Below are 18,314 nucleotides of genomic sequence, written 5' to 3' on the forward strand. Positions count from 1 at the left end.
TTACAAGAAACTGTAAATCTTCTTTAAAAAAACGACGAGATCTTAAGAATATTAAAATGAAAAGCAGACTTCAATATCTTTTGATGCTCTTGTGATTTGTCATTTGTCATTTGTCGAATGAAATTCGATGTTCAGTATTATTAAATATATAAAGTTTTTGTTTATTTGAACTAGTTTACATTATTTATCAATCCAATAAAAAACTGAAGTTGCAAGTATCTTTTTTTAAGATGTTTGAATACCTATGCTCTATATACATAACGCGCGCGCGCACATTACATTTATTTACACAATATCTTATAATATATATAAGATTTATATAACATTTTAAAAAAAATATTGCACACAAGAGAATTAGTTATTCCTGGTATTGTTATGTAAGTTATTATATAAACAATAAGAAAAAACTTTGTTGAACTACCAAAATATTGGCAATTAATGTTTACATATTAAATGTTTATATACATATATATATATAAAGACAATTTTACTGAATACAAGAAAAGTTCTCTAATTTTTCAAAATTATAATTAATTCCTTTGATAAATTTTAGAAATAAATAATTGATATTCAGTGTAGAAAATAATTTATTTTCTTACATATTGCATATATTTCATAAAAACATCATCTTCCTTCCAAGTCCGTTTTCTACGTGGAATATTATTATTAAGAGCATCCATCCAATCTTTCGTATATTTTAAATCTACTAATATACCTAAGATTTGATTAAGAGTAAGATTTTTATTACTTCCACTGTTCCACTGTAAATATTTGTCTAATGGTAGTTTCTCCATACGTATACCTTCTTTTTTAGCTTTAGCTAAAGAATAAGGTTGAGGAGATGTCTAAAAAAAAGCAACAAAAAAATATAAATCAAATAATTTAGAAAACTTTTATTATAAAATATCTTACCTTATCCACTATTGCTCCAATAATATAAGTTTTGTCAGGATCATAAGATATCATTTCGTTTCTACAATGCGGTGTTAGATATACTAATTTATCTTTATCGAATATATCAAGATAGGACTTAGAAGTAATATTTAACGGAAAGCTATCATTGTAAATATTTGGAACTAAATTATGAAGCATTGACATAAATTGACTATTTGTTGGTGCATTACACAAATAAAGCTGAACTGGACATTTATGCATACGATTCTTCACAAAACTTAGTACTATTTGTTTAGCACAATTCTTCATTTCATAATTTGTCATTACATGATCGTATCCGCAATCAAATACTATACTTGGCTCAAACATTGAAGATATTGATAGATTCAAGTTTAAAAAATTATCTAATGTACTTTCATAAATACGTAAAAATAAAGTATTCTTTGAAAGACCATATTTTATACCACTAGGACATTCTTCTTCTCGTTTGCTCTGTTTTAAACGTGTTAATTCTATCTTTTCTTTATGTTTCTTCATCATATTTTCTTGTTTTATTTCATTTAGAAAGAGAAATCGAATATATTTCCTATAAATATATGCATAATGTTAAATTATAAATTCCAAAAAAGGAAATAATTATTAAACATTAAAAAAGTTCTATTATATACAAACTTGTATAATAATAAAATTTAATATAAAATATAATTAAAAAGATATTAGAATTAATGAATATTTACAATTCTTAAATAAATATGATAATTTATCACGGATTTTTCTTATTAAAAAATCTTGATAAAATTTGAAATAATCAATTACTGAATATTATTCAATTACCTTTGATGTGTCTTAGTTGCATTTAACATATATAACCAATCTTTTGGTCGTAATTTTGCGGGAACATCTTTATTCACTTCTCGCATATAATCAATTTCGTATTGTAACAATTTATACTTTTTCATTATTACAGAATCTTCTAAAAGTTTTTGTAATTTCTCGTTATCATTCTCATCAATTTCTTTTCTTGTTTTGATAAGTGTAACTTCAGAAAAATTACGTTTTATAAAACGTGTTATTTGAATTTTACTAAGATTAGTATTAAATGGTGATGATACAATAAAAATTGATGAAAATTTTCTTAATAAAACTATACTATTCTTAAGACCAAAATTATACATTATATAAGCTAGAATATAAATATTATTTTAAATTACTTTTAATTAATTCTTTACATTGAAATAAACGAGACACTTTTATTATTTCTGATACACTGCATGCTTTACGTATATCATAGAATAAATACATAAAACTAGTGGTTCAAAGCTCGGCTCAAAATTTGTCCGCTGTAAATATGAAATCATCGTTACCGACATTATTAATTTCTTTGAATTTCTTATAAATATTTATAAATATTTCTAATTGAAAAATTAGGATACGTGTTTGCATACAGATGTACACACATACACACACAATTATTTTATATTTTTTGTATTCATACAAAATCCATGTGTGTATATATGAATTATAACACATACACACAACACACACGCGCGTGATTCCAAAGAAACGGAAGAGTAAAAAAATGTTCACTACTGTCTATTTGAATGAAAGTATTCGTATCGTACAAGATTCAAGAATGAACTAAAGCTTTAGCGCGAAAGCTGTTTACGTCGATACTTGTATATACTGTTATAATATTTAAATGAGCGTTTTTAATAAATCGGTGGTAGATCGTGAATGTCATGATACCTCATGATGAAACAAAATTTGAAGTTGTACCAATAAATAATAATAATAATTCTACAGGAAAAAATGAATCTGTCATTTTTGTTGAACAATTTGTTAAAGACGTGTGTGATTTTAGTTCTCAGTATGGTAGTAATATCAGTATTTCCTACACAGCGTACAATGTTGCTGGAAACCCAAGTAAATTTCCTGATTATGGAGACTTTCCACAAGCCTTTGTCATGGTATGTTGAATTAAAGATCTTAATCACGTTTGAGTGTCATTGAAAATGTTTATATTTTATACTAAGAGAACTATGTTAATTGTCTATTGTCAACAATGTTATATTTACTTTGATCTCATAAATATAAACATTAATAATCATAGAGAACGTATGGACCATGGTGGAATAAAGCACCTTCAAGGTTAGAGGATTACATGATACAGAATAATGAAAGTGTAATTAGCCAAGACTACATTGGTATGTAATATATAAAAAAGAAATATTTATATTATGATACATAGATCATAAAGTAATATATTTTTTGTTATATAAAGATGTTGAATATTATCAAGAGGTATATCCTATCCGAATATCAATATATGAAACCTATAATCCAGGCAGTGTAGTTGGTATATGGGTACAAAATCCTTGTGGGCAATGGTTTCAGTTATGGAATGGACCCCCTCAATTTGTACCTCAAAGACCACGTATTTTTTCACCACCTTTGAAGACTTGTCATTTTAAAACAAAAATGGTCAGATTAGAATTTAATCATGACTTATTGGATTACTATACAGAACTGGATGCCGTACTTCTCATTGGAACATCTGAATTGATAATGCCTCGTAATCATATGTACCATCAAAATTTAAGTAATTTGTTACAAGAGTTAGACTGTAATGGATATAATGAAGATATATATAATTTAACACCTGATTATTTGAAAGCTAATCAAGATTTGACTATACTTAAAAAAATGTTTCATAAATACTGCATTCTCTATAACAGGTAGAAAATATTCATTTTATATACAATATTATTATTTTTCTTAAGAACTGATGCATATATATATATATTTATATATACATTTACAGCAGAATAATGGATAATATATCTAAAGGCAAGTTAGTTACTACATTAGAACAACATTGCCATTCCGTACCACCTATAGAAGAAGCATTTAACAGTTTACAAGAATTTTTACAGGAAGAGTTCCCTAAACTTATACGAGAGATGCATCTTTCTTCATCCTCTCCAATATGTAGGATATCTTTACCAAATGACAAGACTGTATTGTCAACTTTAAACAACGTTGATAGTCGACCATGTGGTAGTTTTTCTGCACTTCCAGTAAAGTATTTGATCTTTATATTTTATTTTTCTATAACATTGCTTATATATTTATTATACTCATTTACAGGATGAAACAGTTTTAAAAATTTTAAGAAATCTAGATTTAAAGACACTCTGTCGTTTATGCAGAGTAAACCGACATTTTAGTAATATAGCAAGAGATGCTCTTCTCTATACAAGTTTGAATTTGAAACCATATTGGTATTGCCTGAATGATCATGCATTAAAACATTTAATTCCAAGGTGTCAATATTTACAACGTTTAGATTTATCATGGTGTGGTAATTATAACATGATTAGTGACAGAGATCTTGTAGATTTTATTCATTCTTGTGGTAGTCTTCTAACACATCTGCGTTTAAATTGCTGTCGCTCTATTAATGATATGGTAATTCTTGAAGTTTCAAGAATTTGTAAAAATTTAAAAGGTATGTCTTTAAACTTTTCAACGCATACCTTTTCCATATACCATACATTTTGTTTACATTCTTTTTTTAGAATTATGTTTACGTAATTGTATGGGTATTACAAGTGATGGATTTTCAAAGTTAGAAAAACTACAGTGCCTTGAACGTCTGGAACTTTATGGAACTGCAATTGAAACTTCTATTTTATGTTCAATTTTAAGGAAAAATCCTCAAATGAGACATTTAAATTTAGCAGGAATGCATGATCGTTTAAATGTAGATGAAGTAGCAATTGAGTTAGGAAACTCTTGTCTACAATTGGAAAGCGTTGACTTTTGGAAAGCACAAACTCTTACACCACATGGTGTAAGAGCCCTTGCTCGATGCGTTAACCTTCGAGAAGTAGATTTTGGATGGTGGTATGTGCTATTGCATTAAATATTATTTAGCTACTAAGAAAAAACGAATCACAATACAATTACATATTATGTTTATAGTGGTGGAATGGGTGCTCCAGGTGATTCATTAAGGGCGTTATTATCTTCTTGTCGTTATTTAGAAAAAGTATTCTTGGCTGCATTAAGAGGATTAACAGATAGAGACTTAGAGCCATTGTTACTTTGCCAACGTTTGCAACAATTAGATTTGTTAGGAGCACGATCTCTTACTCCTGATATGTGTTATGGATTTTTATTATGGTGCCCTAAATTGGAAATGATTGATCTTAGTTTTTGCGAAGGCATCACGGATTCAAAAATTCAAGAATGGCGACAAAAGTATCCACATATATCATTCAAAAGAAGTTTTCAAGCAAATGGAACAGATTTATTATAAAGTGTTTCTCTGTATTCAAAGTCTACTTTCTTAAAATTTATAAACAAATTCAGAAAGTTAAATATTTCTGATTGTAAGACTGGAATTTATTGAAAAGATACAATTATAATTATCATGCAAATAAATCAATGCATTGCAAGAATGCATCTTAATCCTATTTGCATTATTTCTTAAAAAAGCTGAACGGACATTGTATAATAGATTTGTACATTTAATAAAATATTGTATAAAATAATATACAAAACAATATAATTTTTTTATTCACGCAAACCTACTTTTGTGTATAAAGTTTATTAATAAGCTATTTAATAATTTAGTTGCCTATTAAATGTAGTCGATTAGTTCGATGAAATTTAATATAAATTGTGCAAAGATTATTTTTTGTAATGTGCTAAAAATTTGATATATTTTATATAACAAAGAAAATTACGATTTTAAAAAATCGATCAATTAATTGATTTTAGTATTATAAGTATTGATGAAGTTACCAAGAGTTTTCTCTTTAACGAATACTCTTCTTCTGATCCTTTTCGCAAAACTAACTTATTTGATATTATTTCTATGATATTTGTTATGTTATGATTTTGATTATTTACTATTTGGGTGATAGAATGTAAACAAACTTTTCTTTCGTATCTTCATAATGATTGGTAGTTTCTAATATTTCAAGAATTATTTTATTGTCACTAGAAATTTTATTGTCACTTTGAAACTGAAACGATCCAATTGTCGAGTTCGGAAAGTTACTAACAGATACAAAATATAAACATGAGACATATAGGTTAAACGCAAATTTATTTAAATAATTTGAAATGTACACACTTTTACACGGCTTATATAAGTACTTAGTACAAAAGGATGAATATTTTATATTAATACTTGGACTTGATAATGCAGGAAAAACTGTGCGTGTAGAACGAACGATTTTTTAAGGTTATACGTCACTCGGTTTTCTTGTGGGATTATCTATCTCCTTTATTTTTTTATTTTTTATTTTAGACGTATTTAGAAGCAGCTAAAACTAAATTTACAAAAAATTATAAAGGTATGAATCCAAGTAAAATCACAACAACAGTTGGATTGAATATTGGAAAAATTGATATCGCTGGAATTCGTTTTAATTTTTGGGATCTTGGAGGACAAGAAGAACTTCAGTCCTTATGGGATAAAGTATATAATTATTAATATTATGTTATAAGTTATATAAACACTATGTTTATAATATGATTATTTAATTACACAGTATTATGCCGAATCACATGCAGTAATTTATATTGTTGATTCATCCGATCGTGATAGGATACCAGATTCTAAAGAAACCTTTGGTAAGTTTCTGATATATGATGATATTTATTTCCTGATGTATATTTTATAAATATCATATTATTATGTTAGAATAATATTTTTAATTATCATTACAAAGTATATGATCTAAAAGATTAAAATATTATTTGATATAGATAGAGTAATATCATCTGAACATTTGAGAGGAGTACCCCTCTTAGTTTTAGCCAATAAGCAGGATGTTCCAGATTGCATGGGTGTTAGAGAAGTCAAACCAATATTTAATCAAAATGCACATTTAATTGGACGAAGGGATTGTATGGTAATGCCTGTATCAGCTCTTAATGGGTATGTCAAGTTACTTTCTATTTGTTTCTTTTTTTTTATACTATTCCATTATCTTCTACATTCTATACTATAAATAATATTAGTTAGAATTATATAGAAAAATAATAAAATTGTGAACTATGAATTTTATGATAAAGAGATGGCGTAGATGAAGGTATCCATTGGCTTGTAGACTGTGTAAAAAGGAATAGCGACGTTCGCCCCCCTCGAAGTCAAGACGATAGTTGTTTATCATAACCACAACATTCGTATTTAATCGTTAACTATATATTGCAGACAATACTATTAATCTTTTCCCGTATGTGTTACGTTTGTATAAATAAAATACATTTTTTTTAAGATATAGATTTTCTTTTTATTAAATTTATTTTCGAAGTATAATAACAATATCTCTGACCATAAAAATTATCAATTTTATATTTGACATTATTTCGTTAAATCTCCTTCATTCATAATTTGATTTAATAAAATTTATAGTCGTTCCTTAAGAATGTCCAAACGACTAACCTGACTGGTACTGATATCGAGATAATAATGGAGATAAGAGATAATGCCAACACTTCGTTCGACGTTGTATTATAATGGTGATAAAAGTGTACAAAACTGGTTGTGCAGCTGTACTTTATATGATATATAGCTAATATTTTAGTGTCACATTTCAATTAAAAAAAATTTTCTTTTTGAGTTTTATAATATCATGTGGCCTTATTACGAAACCGAAGACTGGAGTGTTTTGCCTCCTGAATACAATCGAAGGTACGTCTGTTTATATTAATGTATGGTTGATTTGTATATATTTAAAATTTACGTTATATGATTTTCACATTTTTTCTAAGAATACATGATAAATAAAATAATTTGAAAATATAAAAATACATTAAAAAATCATATTATATTTTATAATAAGTCTAATTTCAGAAAAATTTTTAATAAAAATCGTATATTTCCGGTATAACATTTTTGTTATTTTTCGATTGAGAAAATAAACATATTATTATTTAGATATTTTTTGATCAAGTAACAATCGTAGTATACGTATCGTCCTTTTATCTTTAACTAATGTACACTTTCATACAAGAAAATCTTAACAAAGAACAAACATGTACATATCCACATACGATTGTGCAATGACACTTATACAATCGCTTCGTATAATCAATTGTAAATCGTTTGGCAATTTCGTTCGATAGATGATAAATAAGATAATAATAAATGCGATTATCTTATCATGGAAGAGTATGAGTCAATTATAAACATTCAAATGTGCAAATTTTTCGCGGGTCGGTAGTATTCTGATCATGATATCAAATAATAAAGTGTTTCGTTACACGTGAAGTAAAACAATAAAGATTTAATAGCAATTATTAAAAAGAAGAAGGAAAAGAAAATAAAAAAGAAATTAAGATAAAATTTATCATTTGTGTAAGACAATATCGTCTGTAAAAATAATGTCAACGAATATTGTCAGATGACGTTGTGTTTGACACGCAATCAAAAGAGACAAATATAGAGTCTGTTATACATCATAGGGGGAGAGATGAACGTAGATGACAAGTGCTCCGCCATTTTGATTCTCGTACGACTAGAGCGCGCGTAGTGCGGGCGATCTTTCGTCGTGTGCTCTACAGGCTGCTCGCCCGTAGAGACGTACGATTATGAACGACGATTTACGGACCTTGATTATAAACTAAAGATTGTTTATCGAAAACGAAAATTCGTGTAACATTTACGATACTATCGAGTGAATAATCGTGTACGGTGATTACGATAAGAAAGAAAATATATATATATATAAGAAAGAGAAAAAGAGAGAGAGAGAGAGAGAGAGAAAATGAGTGAGTGAGTGAGTGAGAGAGAGTGGGAGGGAGGTAGAGAGGGAGAGAGAAAGAAAATCAGGCGCGGCGCACTGTATGCGAAGTGTGTACGAGGGCGCCCGATTCGTGATACCTACCTGGGAGGCGAGGCATTTCTCTCGCCGTTTTGTCATATACGGAGTTTGCTGCGTGTAGAAAAGTGGCCGACACGACAGCAAACTCGAAGACGCGCGCCTCCGTGTCGTCTCGTTATTATACGACGCTCGATCGTGGCCGTGAGAGAACTTCTTTGCAAAGTTCATCGTCGATCGGGTACCGTTTTTGACAGTTTCAGAAAGGGGAGGACAAGAAAGAGTGTGTGCGTGTGCGTGTGCGTGTGTGTGTGTGAGAGAGAGAAAGAGAAATAGAGGAGAGATAGCTATAAAAAGAGAGAGAAAGAGAAAGAGTAAGACTTAACCCTTTGCCTTCGATGCAGTCCTTAATAAATGAGAAGACTATTTTTTTTATGTAACCGGTTTATAAGTACACGTTTTGCAATATGCTGCCAGTCTTTGCATCGAACACGCTTTCGTGGTCAATAGACACGTGAAATTGCGATCGAATAACGTTCAAGGACTCCGATAGTCGATTCCGAGTAACGCGTTTCCTCTTTAGATCATTTTTCGTGTCGTTTGCCTCCGTGAAACCGGTTATCTTATGTTTACGATACACTTGTCATTTTAATTGTATATAATAGTGGATTTTCAAATCGATTTTTTCTTATCTTTTTCTATCTGTCTTGCAATATGACAGTGTTATAAGGTTCGTTTTTGAAGAAATTTTATTGGTATAAATATTTGAAGATTTTGCTCTTGTAAATTTTGTATTTGATAGTTTCTTTTTCTTATATATATATATATATATATATATATATATATATATATATATATATATATATATGATCTTTTGTATTGTATATGTGTTTTAAAATATCAGGAAAAATATTAGCGAGGAGAAATATCAATTCTGTACTGATAGATCTTACTTGCTATTTTTTAAATAACTTATATGCTCTTATACTTTTATAGCACTGTAAACAAATAATGAAAAAGAAGAGATATAGTTTAAAATTATTATTGTCATGGTTTTAAATGAATGAATCATATGCTTATGGTTGTGAGAGTTTAGTAGTACAGATGGTGTTTGATACATGTAAACTAATGGTTTTTGATGTCATCCATGTCTTTCTTTTAATTTTAACGAATTGGAGTTAGTGTTTTATTTTGGTTGTGCTTGTGATTTTATTCATTAATATTTTTTTTTAATTTAAAACAACTTATGGTTGTCATGCTCCATAATATGACTATCGTGTGTCCAATAGGAGGAGAGCAACGTACGTGTTCCCTAATCATCACCAATTCATTTTTACTAGAGACGTCTATCGATTAAATTTCAAAACCAGCCTGTGAAACCATGAATGCCTCAGAACATGGGTAATGTTCCATTCCTAAATCTTCGATAAATGATTTATATTTTTAAGAATTTTAAATATTTCTTTAGAATTTAATATAATTGGCAATATCTTCTGTCATAATTGGTTCATTTTAAATATCGAATGCTGTTTTTAAAAGACAGTAAGAGATGGGCTTGTTCTTGAAATTAAATAAATAAGTACAAGTGTCATTGCATAAACAGAAGGTGGATAGTAACATTTGTGTGCATATAGTAGGCTGCGTGTGTATTCTTTCAGGTTTAACCCAGCCTTTAACATGGCTTCCATAAAACAAGCTTTCAATGAGGCAGTAGAGAGAGGTAAGTATTAAGTTTATATTTACAATGCTTAAGTATATGCATTCAATTTAAAATATCAACTTTATACTTTGCTTATAAGAGCAAGCTTCAAATCATAAATTTTTTAATAAGCTTTAATTGCTTTGCTGATGAAAAAATATGATATTCCAAATTATTTTTCTAATTATGTTTGTGTATATTTATGTTTATAATTTTATGATTTAGATAACATGGCCCCTTATATTTTTTTCTTCTTCTTATGGTATATATTTTTTCTGTACTTATTTAATAGATTATACATGCTTATTATATCCAATATACGCTTATTCATTGTGGTATCTCATGAGAATGACTATCAAATCATCATTGCACTTTAACTCATCATAGAGCTGCTAACACAATGCACTGATGTTACATCTATAATTTAAAAGTCTCAACAGTTAGAATGCCGGCACCAACAAGGTTGAGAGACTTGATCAGACAAATAAGAGCAGCTCGAACAGCAGCAGAAGAAAGGACAGTAGTAAACAAAGAATGTGCTTATATTCGTTCAACATTTAGAGAAGAGGATAGTGTTTGGAGATGTCGTAACATCGCAAAACTTTTATACATTCACATGCTTGGGTTAGTAATAAACATTCATTTCTTTTCTTCTTCTTGATAAGATTTTTCTATAATAAAAAATTATTATTATTATAATCACTATTATAATAACGTTATAAATTATATTTTTAGATATCCAGCACATTTTGGACAATTAGAATGTTTGAAACTTATTGCATCACCCAGGTTCACAGATAAACGTATAGGCTATTTGGGAGCAATGTTACTACTAGATGAACGACAAGATGTTCATTTATTAATAACAAATTGTTTAAAAACGTGAGGACTTTCAAACTGAAATAAGATACATTCTACTTATATACAAAATTATGATATTTGTTACTAACTATTAATTTCTCATTTATAGTGACTTAAATAGTTCTACACAGTTTGTAATTGGTTTGGCCCTTTGTACATTGGGTGCTATTGCATCGCCAGAAATGGCAAGGGACCTTGCTTCTGAAGTTGAAAGACTGATGAAATCACCGAATGCATATATTAGGAAAAAAGCTGCATTATGTGCTTTTAGAATTATTAGACGTGTACCAGAATTAATGGAAATGTTTTTACCTGCTACACGAAGTTTAATTACAGAAAAAAACCATGGAGTGTTAATAACTGGCGTTACTCTTATTACTGAAATGTGTGAAAATAGCATTGATACATTAAACCATTTCAAGAAGGTATGTTTATATTCCTGAATATAAACATTATAAATATTCTAGAAATATGACGTAGTATAAATGATTAGAAAGAAATAACAATAAGTCAGTTGTTAGATACACTTTAGAAAATATAACATTTTTTATATGTTAAATATTAATGGACGTTGTGTGACTAAAATTCACATAAAATTGTTAATGGAAACACTTTCACCATGGAAAAGAATGCAGTCTCATGTCTCAAACAGTAAAGATTCAATTAAAAAAAAAAAAATTATATCAATAACTTCATTACATTCGAAAAAAATTGAATTATTATGTTATTTTATACATACGAGTTAAATTTTCCAAATTGCTTTTATACATTATAATCATCATAATATAAATGTCGTTTTATTTTCTTCAGGAATGCGGCCATCGAGAGGTAAAAGCCATATAAGTGTTTAATGTATACCTGCATGTTATGCTTCATACACAGACTTCATTCTTTTCTTTTACTTTACATGGGGTTACAATTATGAATTAGGAGGTTAAGGTTTTGTTATGCTGCTTGCAATTATACTATTGATTATAAATCAGTCTATATTTAATATATCTAAATATGTTTTCTTACTATTTCAAATATATATTTTTCATTATGTTCTGGATGAAACTGTAGGTATACATGTATCTTATTACCTGCTTTCTAAATATACATATAATATTTAGCTGGTTAAGGTGATGCATTTTAGAACCTGAAAAATCTTAATAACAATTAGAGCTGTATTATTTGAGAAATATAATCCATTGCAATACCAAAAATACAACTCAGGGTTATTCTGAAGTTTACTAAGAATTTGTTTTTCAGTCTTCTGGTTGAAATTTAAACATAAGGATTTATATATCTATATATTTTTAAGTATCAATAAGAGCATGTTACAAACTATTGTTAAATTATTTTTTTGTTATATATAGTATTATATACTATATTTATTACTATCCTCTTTTATTCTTTATAAGCATTAACAATTGAAAACAATTACTTATACTATATTCTTCTACTTGCACTTTTTTTTTAATGTGCTTTATTGTTTTGTTGCATCAAGGATAAGTTTTGATGTTTAAAAAAACTATGCTATTATTTCAGATTGTGCCAAATCTAGTGAGAATTCTGAAAAATTTAATATTAGCTGGATATTCTCCTGAGCATGATGTATCTGGAGTATCTGATCCATTTTTGCAAGTGAAAATATTACGTCTCCTTAGAATTTTGGGACGTAACGATGTGGATGCATCTGAGGCGATGAACGATATTCTTGCACAAGTTGCTACAAATACAGAAACCAGTAAAAATGTTGGCAATACAATATTATATGAAACTGTTCTCTCAATAATGGATATCAAATCCGAAAGTGGACTTAGAGTATTAGCAGTTAATATCCTAGGTCGATTTTTATTAAATAATGACAAAAATATTCGTTATGTTGCATTAAATACATTATTGAAAACAGTTTATGTGGATACAAGTGCAGTTCAGAGGCATCGTTCAACAATATTGGTAAGATCTTTAAATGATTAATAGAGAGAAAAAAAAATCTTTTGAAATATCTCACACTTTTCGTGTATTTTATTTTTCTGTTATAGGAATGTTTAAAAGATCCAGATGTATCAATAAGAAGGAGAGCAATGGAACTGAGTTTTGCACTTGTTAATTCAAGTAATATTAGAAATATGATGAAAGAATTATTGCTCTTTCTAGAACGTGCAGATCCCGAATTCAAAGCCCAATGTAGTAGCAATATAGTAATGTCTGCAGAAAGATTTGCACCTAATAAACGTTGGCATTTGGAAACATTATTTAAAGTCCTTGTTGCTGTGCGTACACTGTAATAATTATAAATTTATTAATAGAAATTTCAACTTTGATTATATAGAAAATAACGCAACGGAACAGTTATTAAATATATTTCTATTTACTACAGGCTGGAAATTATGTACGAGATGATGTAGTAGCTTGCACAATTCAATTAATCTCAGAGACACAATCACAACAAGGTTATGCTGTTAGTGCATTATGGCGTGCATTAGAAAAGGATACATCTGATAAACAACCTTTGGCTCAAGTAGCAACATGGTGTATTGGAGAGTATGGTGATCTTTTACTTTATGGTCCACCATTGGAAGATGCAGATGCACCAATAAACGTTAGTTAGATATCCATATTTTTAAATTGGTAATAAAACATTTCAAACTGATCGGTTTTTTATATCTTGTAGTTAACAGAAGATGAAGTTATTGATGTTTATCAAAGATTATTGTGGAGTCCACAAAACACAATTGTTACAAAACAGTATACTTTGTTATCCCTTACAAAATTAAGTACAAGATTTCAAAAAGGAAATGAGTAAGTTTTAGCTTTGTAAAATTTTTTTTGCCCTTTTACTCGATAATACTTTCATATTTACATAATTTAGATAAATGGCAAAATATAAATTAATATGTTATATTTTTTTTTATTTTACAGAAAAATTCGGCAGATTATAGATACGTTTGGTAGTAATTTACATATTGAGTTACAACAACGAGGTATTGAATTTTCACAGTTGTTTAGAAAATATGATCATTTACGACCTGCTTTGCTCGAGAGAATGCCTCCAATGGAGACTGCAAGGCCACAAGCCAATGGTATTATTGGTATGGTGAATGGCGAGCCAGAACAAGAAGATGAAAAATCAGTAGTATTGGAAACGTCTGTTACCCCGTCTGATTCAGTATGTATCAAATGGATAAAAATATAAAAGATGTTAATAAATTATTAATAAAAATATAATTTATCTTTTATAGAGTGCACTTTTGGATTTACTCGGAAGTACCGACGTTGGGATGACAATGTCAACAGTTACAACTAAAAATGCACCTCCTCCCGCAACAAGTGTAAATAACAACGATCTTTTAGATTTACTTGGTAGTTTGGATATGAATACAGGGGCATCACCTTTAGTACTACCCCAACAATCACAATTAACAACACAGATATTTAATCCTACGAGTACAACAAACTTTTTGGTGGATGGCCTACTTAATTCTTCAGCGCAAATTGGTTTGTATTCGTAAAAAGAAATATTATTACTTATGATTAATATAAATTAATATCTAAATTAAATTTAAATATAATTATAGAAACTTCAAGTATGATTGTTTTGGATAAATCTGGACTTAAAATAACTTTTAAAATGGAAAGACCACCAGATATTACAGACTTATTAATTATAAATATGACAGCACATAATTCTACGAATAGTGCGTTAAGTGAATTTTTATTTCAAGCTGCAGTTCCTAGGGTAAAAATTAAACTTTATATATTTTCATTTGTATATAACGTTCATACATAATAAAATAAGTAATGAAAAAAATATTATATACTTTTTAGACATTCCAACTACAAATGCTGCCACCATCAAGTACAGTTATTCCTCCATCAGGTGAAGTAACTCAAGTAATAAGAGTTACAAATATCAATAACGTGAGTTGTTCTTTTTTATACTTACGAATGTCAATTTTCAGAAATATTTAAACTGCTTAGCTATTATCGTAAATAAAAATATATATAAAAATAACTTTTTTGTGTAAAAAAAAATAATTATGTTTAAAAATAATTTGTACAAAAAATAATTATATAATTATATATTTGATAATAATTTGTTGAAACTTATTCTGTGCAACTAGGTACCATTAAGAATGAGACTACGAATTTCTTATACTGGATCAGCAGGGCCAATTTTAGAACAAACAGAAGTAAATAATTTTCCCTCATTGGTATCACAGTGACATCCTACAATACAAAAATAATTGTACATATGCCTGCCTAATAATTAATTAAGTCTGATATAGACCATACACAACCTCTTTATTTTTGAGGTAAAGTGAAAATATGCGTTGACAAAAATGTACCAAACGTTTCTTTTTATTCATTGAATGATTGATGAACATCAGCACGTATAGTGCGAATAGAGTTTATTTTATGGCATGTGCATATCGATATTAGTCTTTCTTATTGAAAAAGGATATCCCACCTGCTCACAGGCACAACCCTGTGTTCAATACTAAGCAATATCATAATTATTTCACTTATGTACAGATTACTTATGTATATTACACATTATTAGATACTGTTCGAAATTGTATGTAATATTCTTAAGTTTTCTCTTCTTAAGTATTTTAAAGTATATCATTGGTAGAAGAACTGTTATAAGTCAAGATAGTTATTAAATATTTTGTTTTGGTTCTATTATTGATATGCATGCATCATACACTTGTAGATAATCGACATAAAAAGAAAAAACAAAAAAAAAACAAAAAAAGACATTAAAAAGATGCTTGTTTGAGCAGGTGATACAATATTAATTTCGACAGTTTACAGAAAAAGATCAAGCATAATCGATAATAAATGAATAAAGCGAACATATGAAAAATAATGTAAAATATCATTCATATTATGGTGCATGTCTATAAAAAAAAAAAATATATATATATCATTGTAAATATTTTCTCTACCAGGACATAATAAGGTAGGAAAATAATATTGGATACAACACTACTCTATTAATTTGTTAAATTCATGATATTATTATGTCTTCATTTAGTTTGCATATCTTAAAGTATTGGATAAACATAATAGAATCTCTCCGATCTATCTCTTAATAGTATGGATGAATTATGATTGTTCTTAAAAGTGTTGTTGTCCTATTATTATAATGAACAATTAACCCTTGCTGTAATAATTGATCTTTTCTACTATATTTGTAACAAATGAAAAACTCGATTGCCTTGTAAATAATAGATAGGTGCAGTCATATAGAAATGATGAGATTCTTATACAGATGAGATACAAAATGGAATTCTTACAAAATATGAATATAATACAATTATTAGGATTATATCATAGTATTCATTTTTTTGATGTTTTATTTAAAAAAAATTTTTGTTGCGATTACACCCACGTGGTTGAATATGTGCGTTATAATATCCCTCATTTGCTAATAATGTCGGGGATGCAGTGTTTATACAAATTCGAGTGTATTTAGAATATATGGTAACATTGGAGGGCTGAATTCTGGTTGTTATATAAAATTGGTTTAATTGCAAACATCTAATTGCTCTATATGGGGGGCATAAGTTACTAAAATCACACAATCATAATTTACTAAAACTTAAAAAAATTCGTTGTTTTTAACAATTAAAATAATAAAGTTATATACGAAATTTGATTGGTAATTATGAAAATTGTATTTAACATTTACGAAGTAACTAAAATCAGTGGAATGTGAGGAATTGATGACCGTATATAAGAAGTTTTATATGTTGCAAATATGTAATTATTTAACACATGTAAAGACTTAGTTCAACCGGAATTAATCATGCTCTCATATGATAGAAAAATTAGTTTGCACTATCGAAGTTTTAAAATAATTCATTTTAGGTCTGCCTTTTAAAATTATAATATAATTTAAAAATTCATCTGTCAACAGTTTACAATATGAGATAACAGAAAAATGATAAAAATTTGTTTATACATTTGCACAAAACATTACATTCCTTATCTAATTTATTTAAATTGTAAAGTTTAGTACTTTGTAATTTAAAAAAAAAAAGAAAAAAAAAAAAGAACTGGGTATTTATCAATGTCTTCAGAGAATATGTGAAGAAAATTAATCTATTCAATTTTAGAGGGGGTCTAATTTTTATTTTTTTATCTGTATAAAATATGCTTGCTATAAAATAAAAAGTGCAAGGTCTATAAAAATGTATGATACCTACTTAGGTAATGGCAGTGTGGCAGACAAAAATAATTTCGTACATTGAAATGATTATTTTTCAGTTTTTTTATACATGTAAACTAACAGAAGAATAATGTACTTAATTTTATTAAATTAAATCTAATGTTAGCATGTTACAGTATAGTTTTATAAGTTTCATAGGTTTAATACATATGGTTAAAAATTTAGCACATCCTTAGTTGATTTTAGTGGAATTAGGCTTCTTTGATCATGCCGGATTTTCATTAACATTATGAAATATTGTTAGATATGTTATTAGTATAATTGTACGCGCATTTTAGCTCCGTCCCTTTATATGTTGTGCGATATGAATGTTTGGAGTGCGAAAGCAGAACAGGTGGGTGTGTTTCTGAGTGGCCTTGTCCTAAAGTCTGTGACACAGTATCAGCCCTTCAGTGGGGTGTGCTCTGCCTACTTGTTCTCAATGCTATATTAGTTTTATAAATATAATTATAAATAAATATAAATATGAATATAAATATAAATATAAATATATACATATATATATATATATATATATATATATATATATATATGTATGTGTATATATAAATCAATTGTGAAGATATTGAGTAATGATAAAGATGCTGTATATATACATTCTAGCAAATCAAGGTGTGAAAATAAAATGTATTTTTATTCCACTAAATCTTTAAAGTATACGTTTCGTACGTTTGTTTTGAAAATTATCTAATTAAAAAGATTATTGCAGAAATAATGACACTTCCTCTATATTTTCTATAAGTTACATATTTATGTAATAAGAAGATATGAAAAACTACAACTTGAAAACAGAAAAGTT

At 28.0% G+C, this 18,314-nt stretch overlaps 4 protein-coding genes across 23 annotated transcripts; 3 read left to right on the forward strand and 1 right to left on the reverse strand.

Moving 5' to 3' along the window:
* Window positions 1-569: 569 nt before the first annotated feature.
* LOC127062220 (mitochondrial ribonuclease P protein 1 homolog) lies at window positions 570-2,219 on the reverse strand. The gene is made up of 3 exons (XM_050990023.1): window positions 1,729-2,219; window positions 913-1,480; window positions 570-845 (listed from the first exon to the last, which is right to left on the reverse strand). Exons 1-3 carry the CDS (start codon window positions 2,067-2,069, stop codon window positions 588-590), a joined length of 1,167 nt encoding a protein of 388 aa, XP_050845980.1. The 5' UTR covers window positions 2,070-2,219; the 3' UTR covers window positions 570-587.
* Window positions 2,220-2,444: 225 nt separating this feature from the next.
* Window positions 2,445-5,457, forward strand: LOC127062149 (F-box/LRR-repeat protein 4). Of its 2 annotated transcripts, none has more exons than XM_050989887.1 (7): window positions 2,445-2,861; window positions 3,005-3,098; window positions 3,176-3,629; window positions 3,719-3,971; window positions 4,042-4,402; window positions 4,473-4,800; window positions 4,879-5,457. In XM_050989887.1, the coding sequence occupies exons 1-7, from the start codon at window positions 2,634-2,636 to the stop codon at window positions 5,213-5,215; spliced, it is 2,055 nt and encodes a 684-aa protein (XP_050845844.1). In that variant the 5' UTR covers window positions 2,445-2,633; the 3' UTR covers window positions 5,216-5,457. The 2 variants fall into 2 exon arrangements, with proteins under 2 accessions (XP_050845844.1, XP_050845833.1); XM_050989876.1 differs by having other exon boundaries at window positions 2,446-2,861; window positions 3,716-3,971; window positions 4,879-5,456.
* Window positions 5,458-5,936: 479 nt separating this feature from the next.
* On the forward strand, window positions 5,937-7,190 carry LOC127062258 (ADP-ribosylation factor-related protein 1). Its single transcript, XM_050990128.1, has 5 exons — window positions 5,937-6,120; window positions 6,215-6,385; window positions 6,459-6,540; window positions 6,676-6,847; window positions 6,985-7,190. Exons 1-5 carry the CDS (start codon window positions 6,028-6,030, stop codon window positions 7,082-7,084), a joined length of 618 nt encoding a protein of 205 aa, XP_050846085.1. The 5' UTR covers window positions 5,937-6,027; the 3' UTR covers window positions 7,085-7,190.
* A 230-nt stretch (window positions 7,191-7,420) lies between these two features.
* LOC127062087 (AP-1 complex subunit gamma-1) lies at window positions 7,421-18,161 on the forward strand. 19 transcript variants are annotated; one of them, XM_050989762.1, is made up of 16 exons: window positions 7,585-7,603; window positions 10,022-10,133; window positions 10,391-10,452; window positions 10,863-11,055; window positions 11,167-11,313; window positions 11,402-11,717; window positions 12,103-12,120; window positions 12,823-13,233; window positions 13,320-13,550; window positions 13,658-13,879; window positions 13,952-14,079; window positions 14,200-14,446; window positions 14,520-14,775; window positions 14,856-15,016; window positions 15,106-15,198; window positions 15,402-18,161. In XM_050989762.1, the coding sequence occupies exons 2-16, from the start codon at window positions 10,114-10,116 to the stop codon at window positions 15,501-15,503; spliced, it is 2,607 nt and encodes an 868-aa protein (XP_050845719.1). In that variant the 5' UTR covers window positions 7,585-7,603; window positions 10,022-10,113; the 3' UTR covers window positions 15,504-18,161. The 19 variants fall into 19 exon arrangements, with proteins under 19 accessions (XP_050845639.1, XP_050845648.1, XP_050845659.1 ...); XM_050989752.1 differs by lacking the exon at window positions 7,585-7,603 and adding an exon at window positions 8,165-8,605; XM_050989771.1 differs by lacking the exon at window positions 7,585-7,603 and adding an exon at window positions 8,165-8,600 and having other exon boundaries at window positions 10,872-11,055.
* Window positions 18,162-18,314: the final 153 nt, after the last annotated feature.

Source organism: Vespula vulgaris, chromosome 1 (assembly GCF_905475345.1).
Source record: "Vespula vulgaris chromosome 1, iyVesVulg1.1, whole genome shotgun sequence".
In the NCBI taxonomy this organism is placed as follows: Eukaryota; Metazoa; Arthropoda; class Insecta; order Hymenoptera; family Vespidae; genus Vespula; species Vespula vulgaris.

Coding starts and splice junctions, on each gene's coding strand:
- LOC127062220 (XM_050990023.1), bottom strand. CDS start 2,069: ATGTATAATTTTGGTCTTAAGAATAGTATAGTTTTATTAAGAAAATTT. Junction 1,481..1,728: donor GCAACTAAGACACATCAAAG/GTAATTGAATAA, acceptor ATATATTTATAG/GAAATATATTCGATTTCTCT. Junction 846..912: donor TTGGAGCAATAGTGGATAAG/GTAAGATATTTT, acceptor GCTTTTTTTTAG/ACATCTCCTCAACCTTATTC.
- LOC127062258 (XM_050990128.1), top strand. CDS start 6,028: ATGTACACACTTTTACACGGCTTATATAAGTACTTAGTACAAAAGGAT. Junction 6,121..6,214: donor TTGATAATGCAGGAAAAACT/GTGCGTGTAGAA, acceptor TTTTTATTTTAG/ACGTATTTAGAAGCAGCTAA. Junction 6,848..6,984: donor CCTGTATCAGCTCTTAATGG/GTATGTCAAGTT, acceptor TTTATGATAAAG/AGATGGCGTAGATGAAGGTA.
- LOC127062149 (XM_050989876.1), top strand. CDS start 2,634: ATGATACCTCATGATGAAACAAAATTTGAAGTTGTACCAATAAATAAT. Junction 3,630..3,715: donor TACTGCATTCTCTATAACAG/GTAGAAAATATT, acceptor ATACATTTACAG/CAGAATAATGGATAATATAT. Junction 3,972..4,041: donor GTAGTTTTTCTGCACTTCCA/GTAAAGTATTTG, acceptor ACTCATTTACAG/GATGAAACAGTTTTAAAAAT.
- LOC127062087 (XM_050989682.1), top strand. CDS start 7,545: ATGTGGCCTTATTACGAAACCGAAGACTGGAGTGTTTTGCCTCCTGAA. Junction 10,453..10,862: donor CAATGAGGCAGTAGAGAGAG/GTAAGTATTAAG, acceptor ATAATTTAAAAG/TCTCAACAGTTAGAATGCCG. Junction 15,017..15,105: donor TTCAAGCTGCAGTTCCTAGG/GTAAAAATTAAA, acceptor TATACTTTTTAG/ACATTCCAACTACAAATGCT.